The 9,910-nt window shown below is 46.3% G+C and overlaps 1 protein-coding gene across 1 annotated transcript; it reads left to right on the forward strand.

Annotated features, from left to right (window-relative positions):
- Positions 1-267: 267 nt before the first annotated feature.
- Positions 268-5,974, forward strand: MGP (matrix Gla protein). Its single transcript, XM_084505943.1, has 5 exons — positions 268-425; positions 2,402-2,552; positions 3,478-3,513; positions 4,656-4,731; positions 5,598-5,974. The coding sequence occupies exons 2-5, from the start codon at positions 2,492-2,494 to the stop codon at positions 5,734-5,736; spliced, it is 312 nt and encodes a 103-aa protein (XP_084362069.1). The 5' UTR covers positions 268-425; positions 2,402-2,491; the 3' UTR covers positions 5,737-5,974.
- The last annotated feature ends 3,936 nt before the right edge of the window (positions 5,975-9,910 follow it).

Here is a 9,910-nt window from a genome sequence, read left to right on the forward strand (position 1 = left end):
GCGGGTGGCCTAGCCATCAGTGTGGCTCTGAACAGAGTGTGAAGGGGGCAGAAGATGGGGGGCATCAGGCTGCAAAGGGGAAGACTGAGCTTGTCCTTGGACCTCTGCCCACTCACTGCTCCCGGGCACAGAAAAGCAGCCTGGTTGTGGCTGTGCCCCACTGGCCCTTGGTGCCTGTTCTGGCTCTCTCCTCTTCCCCCTTGGCTCAGTTCCTTGAGGTTTTTGTTTCCTGGCTGTGGGCAGAAGGTGTTTTTGACTGAGAAGGTGGAAGCTTGGGGGTGGATCGGGAGTGGGAGACAGAAGAGGGGCGGAGTCATTCATCAATGCTAATAAATAAAAGGTCCCTCTCCTTCAGTACAGGGTCCAGGACGCCGGGAGAGCTGCCCCCTCAGACGAGCTGCAGGCTGGCCAGGAAGGACGGCTTAGTGAGTATGCAGGGACCGCCTTACTTTTACTGGATGGCTTCTTATTATTAATGCCTTGCTGGTGCTTCACAGCTGCAAAATGTTAGGAGTGATTGCTATGGCATGTGTGACATCGTGGTTCTCCGCTCCAGCAGGAGACAGGCCAGAGGGCTGCTTTTCTGATCTCCCCTTTTGGGGGAGACTGTGGAAATCTCCCTGGTGTTTGCAGGCAGTTTATTCTACCTCTTCTTTCTGTATTTCCAACCAGTGGATGCTTATAGAAAGCAGGAGGATTGAGCTCCCTGTACTTTGTGGTGTGCTATCTCTGGGGCAGCATGCTGATTCTGGAGAGGAGAGATGTGTGCTGAAGAATCAAGAGTGCAGGGGGAGTCAAGGGGCAGTGTTTCTTTACAAGGGAATGTGTTCCCTGAAGTCAATTTGTTGGTATAGAGCTGTGTAGTCAGCAATTTCTTTCATCTCTTAGAAAATGCATTGCTTCTGTGGCGAAAAGTGAAATGTTTGGGTTAAAGTGGTGCTTGAGGCATTTCTGCTGTGATGATGGCAGGGGATGCTCCAGGTGTACTGGGATCAGTGAGTTTCTGAAATGGGAGTGGTCTTCCAGTGAGAAAGCTCTGCCCTGAGTGCAGATAGGTAAATAAAGAGGGGTTTGCTGGAAAGTCTGCCGGAGTTTCCCACTGTGCAGCCTCACCTTCATTCCACAGCATTCCCAGCATCTTCCTTCCTGTGCCTCACTGCTTTCCCGCTGGGCTCGATCCCTCAAACCTCCCTTCCTTGGCAGTTCCGATGAGCTGTCACAGTGTACAAAAAATTCAGGAAACCTATAAAATCCACATTCAATACCAACTCCAAAACCCTGGACTCTAAGGAATGAAAACAATCCCAGAGAAGAGAATTCACTTAAAGAGACCAGAGTGGGACAGGGCACAGAGGGACAGGAGAAAAGTCTTAGTTCTGTGACCCTGTGACTAAAACAGACTTTTTTTTTCTGTCACCGCACAACCTAGTTTTCCTCCTCATCTTAGGCTAAGCACTGAACAGGCAGGATGTGGATGGTATGGGGGACATTGATGGTGAAGGACTGAGCTGCTCTCTGTGTGGGGTGGAATAGCGAGGAAGAAAAACAATTCTTTCTGTTTGGCCTGAAGCTGAAGGCCCTGCTCAGTTCATCTCCCAGAGAGCACAGGCTTCAGGCAGAGAGCATGAGTTTGGCATTGAAAAGGCAAAGGTAATCTTTGCTCTTCACCTTTTTTACACCTGGTCTCCCCTGCTTTCAGGAAGATGTCCCTTGGCAGAGGGGCAGCGTAGGGGCAGGAGCACAGCGAGGACCTGCAGAGATAGAGTTATGGGTGGTGCTGCTGATGTTGTCCCAATGCAAAGCTCATGATCCCACCAGCAGAAGGGATCCTTCTGTGTTGCTGCTTGTCACTTCTGGAGCAGGAAAGCAGGAGGTGGGAGGGGGCTTGGATTCCTGCTCTGGCAGCTGGCAGGCTGGGAGGGCGGTGGGGCCAGCTGGAGGAAGGGGGGCTGAGTGGGGAGGAAGCATCTGAAGCCGTACTCTCCATGTCTCCACGAGCAGAGCTGACAGAACAGTCTGGGCTGTGTTTCCAGACAGAGCATGGCGAGGGCAGAGAGGGCAGATCAGAGGAAAAATTAGAAAGGCAAACATGTACATCTGGGATCAGCATACGCCTCTCCCTGCAGGCCCCCCGGCAGCCCCTGGAACGCCTTCCACTTGCACAGGCCAGGTTTCTGAGTGCAAGGGACATGCTTGCCTGTGAACTGTGCCCCCCGCCCTGAACTGAGAGAGGAAGAGGGCATGCCCCCTCCTTCCCAAAACCTGATTCAGTCTGCTAATAGTGAATATTTTGTAATAGCTCCATGAGTGTGTACCAGCCAGACATCGCCTTCCCCAGGTTCTTTCTGGGCCCCATCCTGGTTCTGTTTTCATAATAAACATTCCACTGCTAATTTTGCAGGCAGCCCAGGATCTCTGGCTGCCCTCTGTGGGAAGAGAGCGAGACACAACAAGGAAGACGGAGTGAGGGAGCCCTCCCTGCACTTGCACAATGCGCACTCTCATCATCCTGACACTCCTGGCTACCTTGATCATGGCCGCTACTTGCTATGGTAGGTGATCGTTTTTATGGGGTAGAGCAACAGCTCCAAAGTTGCAGACATCTCTGGATCTGTTTGGAATTTTTTATTCACCTTTGTTTTTTCTTTCCCTTTACCTCTGCTTTCCTGCCCTTGCTTCAGCCCTGCTCCAGAGCAGCCAGCTCCAGTCACTGTGTTTTGCAGTCCAGGATGCTTCAGCCCCTTCCACTCTGCTCCAGCTCACACTGCAGACTACTCCTCTGTTGTCTGGATCACAATAACAGGACTTGGAAGAGACTACATCATTTTTGAAATGGTCATTCCAATTTATAGTTACCTTGCAGGATGGCTGGGGGACACAGCTGATCACCAGAACAACTCTAAAGGCTGAGCCATACAGGGGTGCATAGGAGGTGCTCGGGCTGTGACAGTCCCACAGGCTATTTTGCAAGGCATAATTGCTAGCCTATTGCACACCAAGTCAAGACTTCTTCATTGTTAATGGGAGATCTCCCTTTCCCCTTCTGTAATATCAGCACCTTCCTCCTGTCAGGCATACAGATGAAGTTAAGATGCTATTTTATGCAAGAGTAGCACACTTCCCTGTGCTAATCCATTTCCTAGGCACACATGTAGGCTTTGAGGTTAAGCAACACTGTAGTGTCAAGAATGTGAAGGAAAGAAATATGCTTGAGAATCACATTCTGGAAGACCAAGTGGGACCCTTGAAGTCCTGGCTAGGACACCAGATAGCTCCATCCTGAACACATGAACATTGTAAACTCCTCATATAAATACTACATGACACTACTGAACCCTTTCTTTCCCTCTTGAACAGGTGCCTTATAATCTGTTTTCTCTGATTTGTGTGTGCATGTTCTACTGATCTGTCGTGTGTGAGACTCTGCGAATCCTATGAATACAGTGTCTTACTCCTTTTTCCTCTTTCTTTCCCCAGAGTCCCATGAGAGCATGGAATCCCATGAGTATCTCAGTAAGACTGCTTTACTTTTTTTTTTTTTTTTAATTCAAAGTGTGCTGCAGACATCTCCAAGACTATTTCCTTGTGCTTTACTATGGGGATTAAATAGGCAGAACCACTCAGCTCAAAGAAATTGAATTTATTGGATGTCAGAGTTCAGAATGAATAGGAAGAGAGATAAAAAAGACTTCACGTGTTTGAGCACAAGTACATACCACTGTGCTTTGCAAAGAATGTAATAAGAATTGGAAAGCAAAGAGCAATGAACTTGGATCTCTGCTGCATGCACCTAAACCAGGTACTAGAAAAGGTACTAGAAAAGGGCATTATTCAAAGAGCTCTGGGAGGAGTGTGGAAAGAGACAGTGACACTGGCTGTCCTTACTCAAAGACAGGGAGAACTGAACTCTCAGCACCTTGGAAGAAGCAGGTGGGTGTGTGGGCAGGAGGCATCTTTGTTCTGGATGAGAGTTAGTGTCACAGAAGCAGTGGGAGAAGGTGGAGAGCATCATTTAGGAACGAGCTATAGCCTGGAGAGGTTAGAGAACAGATGGATCAAAGCTAAAAAGAAATGAGACCATATGGGAGAAGGACTTCACAGAGCAGTGATTCAGAAGCACAAAGGCACAAGTGGGAGCCAGTGACAAAGACATCCCCAGACTCCTCAGTTCTGCAGTCGGACTGTGCTGCTTCTCAAAAAGGACAGAAGGGACCTTCAGACACTTCAGTTCAAAGTTTCCACACAGACCTTTTCTACTGCCTAACCATGGAGGCAGATAAACCTGTTCAGGCCCTTCCTGTTCCCACTTGTAGCTACACAGTCCTGCTGATTTTACTGAGTACACCCAGGCCTCCTGTGGTCTGTGCAGCTTGGCACCCAACCCTTGGCCAAGCTCCAGTCAGGGGGGCTGCAGCACCAGGCTCACAGTAGCGTTCCCTTGGGCACCCTGAGCTTCCATACAGGCTGCACAAGCCATAGGGGGAGCCAGCAGAGTGCATGGTGGGGAGTATTAAGGGGTCCTGGGTTTCACTGTGAGGGGAGGGCAGAGAGAGAGGCTGTCACCAGTGTGGGAGATGGGCTTTCTGGAAATCAGGTCTCGTGAAAAGTGTTTATATACTCTGCAAACAAAACAAAACAGAACCTTGTCTTCTCAGATCCCTTCATCAACAGGCGAAGGGCCAACGGCTTCATGCAAACTGACATGAGACTAGAAGCTATTGCTCAGGAGAGGTATGTTGTGACCTCGGGGTACTGAGGGTGGGAGTGGGGAGAGGTTTCTCCTTGCCAAGCACAGGCTGGTAGCAGGGGAAGAAGCCATGGTGACTTCTGAGAAGCCTCAGCCCCTCCCTCAGCTTGAGGTGCCTGTCAAGTTCCCAGCCCTGGGAGAAGCCAAAGCTCAGGCAGCAGAGAGTGGGTCCTTGTGTTTGAGGACACGTCCTGTACTGGGAGGGCTCTGTTTAATTTGTCTGAAGGAAGCAGCAACAAAAAGAGAGAGAGTCAGTGTGGGATACCCAGAAAGTTCAATGTGATATCTTGTTCCAGTCTTCAGGTCTCATGCAGGATTTGCATGACCTTTTCTAAATCACAAGGCCTTCTGTGGGCCTCCTTTCCTCATCTATAAAAGGCAGATACAGGCAGTTTTATGTCTCATGTGGGGCTTGTGACAATAAAAGTTGAGGCACAGAAATCCTCTCCTAAAGAGGAACTGAGGCAAACCCTCTCAGCAGCACCATGTTGTCCCCTTTGCAGGATGTTTCAGCTCTCTGCTTCATGCATGGGTTTAGGGAATAGTGAAATAGCTGGAGGGAGAAGGTTGGAAGCCTCCTCCTTCTGCACTAGGCTGAGGCAGGAGCCGAACCACCCTACTTAGCCCTGAAGTAAAATGTTACCTGGGGAGGCAAAACACTCCTGCTGTGCTCACATCAGTCCCTTGGGTGTGGTGAATACAGATGCTGGTATGCCATGGTCTTGGTAGCTTGGTGATGGGGGCTGGCGATGTGCTCTTAATCCTGGTGGGGTGTTGTGGGGGGGAAAAAGGGCTGTAGACAGGTATTTAAGATGACAACACTTACCCCTCATCTATCCTACTTCTGCAGGATCAGGGAACGTAATAAGGCACCCCAGGAGCATCAGAGGGAGATCTGCGAAGACTACTATCCCTGCGAACTGTACGCTTCTCGCCATGGCTATGCTGCTGCTTACAGGCATTATTATGGGAGGAGGAGGACTAAGTAAAGGATGATGTGTCCCCACCCTGGGGCCTGGAGCCCAGGGTATCCTCCCAGAAAAAAGATATAGCTCTGAAACATATTCAGTTGCTTGTGTCCCTGTATGTTATCCTGCCTGCTGCTTCTCTCCCGTATAGCCATGGATTCCTGCACAGTGTCGATTAGCGCTGAGCTGACATAGCAGAGATCAGAGAGAGTTCAGGATGTGGGTGGTTACTGCACAATAAATTGCTCCTTTGATACTATCTTCTCATGAGTCACAGTATTTTGGTGCGTAATTTTTCATGAAGAAGCTGAGTTTCCTTATCACAGAATCTGGTGCAGATTATGGAAACAAGTCACCACCACATGATCACATGAGGTTTGTAATGATCTACTGTGGTTTTGCTCCAGGGTCTAAAATCGAGATGCACTTTTTGAAAACGAAATCTATACCATCTTTTCTCAGTTGGGTAAATAAAATTCAGAAGGTGTCTGTTTAATCTTAAAGGCAAAAGTCAGTTGAGAGTTAGTGACAGAAAAAGCCTGTAAATGACATCTTACATGTATCTTTCCAGCTATCCTTTGGCTCTGGCATTTGGTGCTCCCATAGTGTGGTCCAGACTTAATTCATATTTCTGTTAGGAGTGCTGTTTTATCCCCTTTCTTCCACTTAGAATAATTCCAGACAACTTTCGCATTAACCCTTCACTTTGAAATATTATATGAAAATTACTATTATTTTTATTTCTTCAGCTAAAACCAAGATTGCAGGCATATATTCCCCTTGGCTCAGCACCTTGTTCTTGTTGAGTTAGAAAGTCAGCCTGAGGCAAATATATCTCCTTGTATACTCTTTCTGTTCCCTCTTGTGTCACTCTGAACCCAGGAGGCAGAGGAGATTTGAGAGCCAAAGCATCAGCAAGTGACAAAAGAGGGACTTGTATCTGAGGAGAGATGGGGCAAGTACTCTACCACATGGCTATGAGACTGTGTGATGGCTGCAGCCCCACAGGAGGAAGGGCTGGTGATAGTGGTGAGGGGCTGAAGGGAGGTAGTAGGGCTCCTCTTGGTAGCGCTGTGTCTTGCCACCCTGTCTGTCACCCCACTGGCACCAAGTAAGACAGCCTGACCCCATAGCTCTCACTCCTCTGCTCTGCTCTCTTTGCTTCTGAGGCAGAAGGATGCAGCCACAGCTCTTTGAACACCAATCGGTGTGGGTAGTTTAGGAGACATAAATCTTCTATTTCAGCTTGGCACAGCTTGTTCCAGTATGCACATCTTCAGTTTTCCTCAGGGACCTGCAAATCAGAGAAGTGGGAAAGATTCATGGCACACTATCAAAGGCGATGAGATATAAAGTATCAAGCTGCTGACTATTCTATGAAATTAAGTCTAGAGCCAAATCTACCTTCCACATTAGAAACATGCATCTTTTCAGAAATATACTTCAAGGCTTGGCAGATGAGTTTTTGGAAAGAAAACAGATTTATTTATTTGAAAACACTTCTGATAGGAAACTCCACCCTTAAAGTTGCTTAAGTTTTGTCCAAAGGAAAAAGAGTGAGAGAGAAATGAGGATAGGGAAAAAAAAAAAAAAAAGCTGTACAGATCAGGTATTTTTGCACCCTCACTTGTTCTGCATGTTCCCAAGTAGGTGAATCTTATGAACACCAACCAAAGCAAAACTTTCATACCCTAACAGTCAACAAGTCTGCAGTGTCTGGGTTTAACCTGACACTGTCACACCACCAAAACAGAAGAATCAGCACTAGTGTTGTCTGTGTCCAGAAATATCTGGCAATTTCAACCTCTGGTTTACCAGGATAAATAATGAATAATAGCAGAGGTTTCAGAGGGATTTTGTTAATGTAAGCAATAACCAAACATGTCTAAGAGACTACATGATGATTAAAAAGCTTGGGAAAAGCTGGGAAGAGAAATAAGGCTGTTTGAATAATCAGAATTCTGGATTTATATTCTTTCATGCTCTCTTTTGGAAGCACAGCTTTCTTAGAATACCCAGTAGTTGAGTATATTTATTTATTTCTAGAATGTTTCTTTTTAAGACACTTGTGCTGGATGTTTCTAGTATATGCATTCAATCTCTCCTGGACTGTAGAAAAGCTAAACATTTGTTTTTTAAACTTGAAATTTCTCTAATTTCTATGTAAGATAAAAGAATGTTTCTGAGGATTGACTGAATCCCCAGTGGCTGTGAGCCTTTTAATTCTGTAACCATTGGATGTCTCCCCTGTGTGGGGGGCCAAGGAGGACTGGATGTGAGGTGGAGGAAGATGTTATCCGTGTGCTGTGTGTGGGACATAGTTTTGGAAACTTGGCTACTGGCTTTGGGGAATATGGGGTTACTGGTAGACAGGCTGTAGAAGAGGGTCACACAGTGAGGAGCAAGAGGAGGTTGAGTCATATTGTGTGTGAACAAAAGCATTGCCCATCATCTGACTCAATAAATCACAGAATCACAGAATCACTGAATTTCTAGGTTGGAAGAGACCTCAAGATCATCGAGTCCAACCTCTGACCTAATGCTAGCAGTCCCCACTAAACCATATCCCTAAGCTCTACATCTAAACGTCTTTTGAAGACTTCCAGGGATGGTGACTCCACCACTTCCCTGGGCAGCCTGTTCCAATGCCTCACAACCCTTTCAGTGAAGAAATTCTTCCTAACATCTAACCTAATAACATAAAACAGTACATTTGGCAATGAAGCTGAAATGGCTGTCACCATATCTGAGGACGTACCCAAGGACTTAATTTAAATTTTAAGGCAGAGCTACAATACTCACTGAAACGAATAGATTCTGTATAATTCATATAAACTGAAAAAAAAAAAAAAAAAAGGCCCCCCACAACTTGAGTTTATTTTAATTACATGTTTGGGGTTGATTGGTTGGTTTGTTACCAGTGCTAAGAGCAGTGTGGGCTCTGGGTGCTCCTCACTGATGCTTCCACAGACAGGGACAGCAGTGGTGCTTCCATGCATGTGGGACTTTGCAGACACCATCACTGATAAAGGGAGCATGTTGAGATGAGCTGTCAGGGGCACAATCATACTTTTGGCTTTAATATACCGAGTATATCGGGTCTCTTGATATACCAAGTAACCACAGCCACCAAGTCCTGAAAAATAAAAGAACCCTGGAGTCTCAAGACTTATTTGATCTTGAGACAAGAGAGGCCAGACTCATAGCCTCCAAACTGGGAAGATTTACAGGGAGAAAAAAAAAAAAAGAAAGACACCCCTCTACTTCCCCAAACTAGCTTACAAAGATCCCGATAATGTAAACATCTCAGCTCTCTGGAGTGGTTTCTTGAAACTGTCTGAAGTAAAAACCTACTGTATGTTTGCCCTATGCAAACCGTTTTATGGATGTCTTTTTCTTTAGGGAAATGTGTCAGGGTAGGATGAGGGAAAAGAGTCACCATCAGGTTGTTTCATTTTATTTTCCACATGGGTAAGTCCCATGCACCACATGAAAGCAACTGCTCCACTTCAGGTTTTTCTGGTCTGTCCCCTGGCTTTCCTGCGAGAAGCTGAATGACTTCCATGTTTATAATAAAACGGATTTTTTATCCAGACGTTTTTCTTCAACAGACCTATTCAAAACCTCAGATAAAATCTTCTGGAAATGCCATGAGTCCTGAGATGGATGTCAAATAGCTCTGTGGAGAACAGTCAGACTTGTTAGTGTCATGATAAACACTGCCCTTGGCCAAGGGGCAGTTGAGTAGCTTGCTCCTGTTTATCTCTTAAACAAACTTTGTAGATGCAGGTCCTCAAGCTTGGTATGAGAGGTTGCTGAAGAAAGGAGTACTGTGGTGTCAGGGCAGCCCTGTTTTGGCGGCAGAACAGTATCTTAAAGGCTACAGTAACTGGAGTAAAACTTTTTACTTAATTATTTGTAAAATGAATATTAAAGTTAACACCTCTGAACATGATCATGAGCTCAATGAAGAACATGCTAAACACATATATGACTATAGCACTAGACCCAAATCATGATAAATGTCACTCCAGGGAGAAAATCGGTTAAAGTTAGGATATTAAATGGCAGTTAGTGTTAGGACAAAATGTTAGAGTTAGGAAAAAAAAAAGAAGAGTGGGTGGGAGTGGGTGAGTGGGTGGGAGTGAGTAGGAGAGAAGAAATTGTAGACCTGGAAGAGGCAGTTGACAGGCAA

The sequence above is a fragment of the Aythya ferina genome (genome assembly GCF_964211825.1).
Source record: "Aythya ferina genome assembly, chromosome: 1".
Lineage (NCBI taxonomy): Eukaryota > Metazoa > Chordata > Aves > Anseriformes > Anatidae > Aythya > Aythya ferina.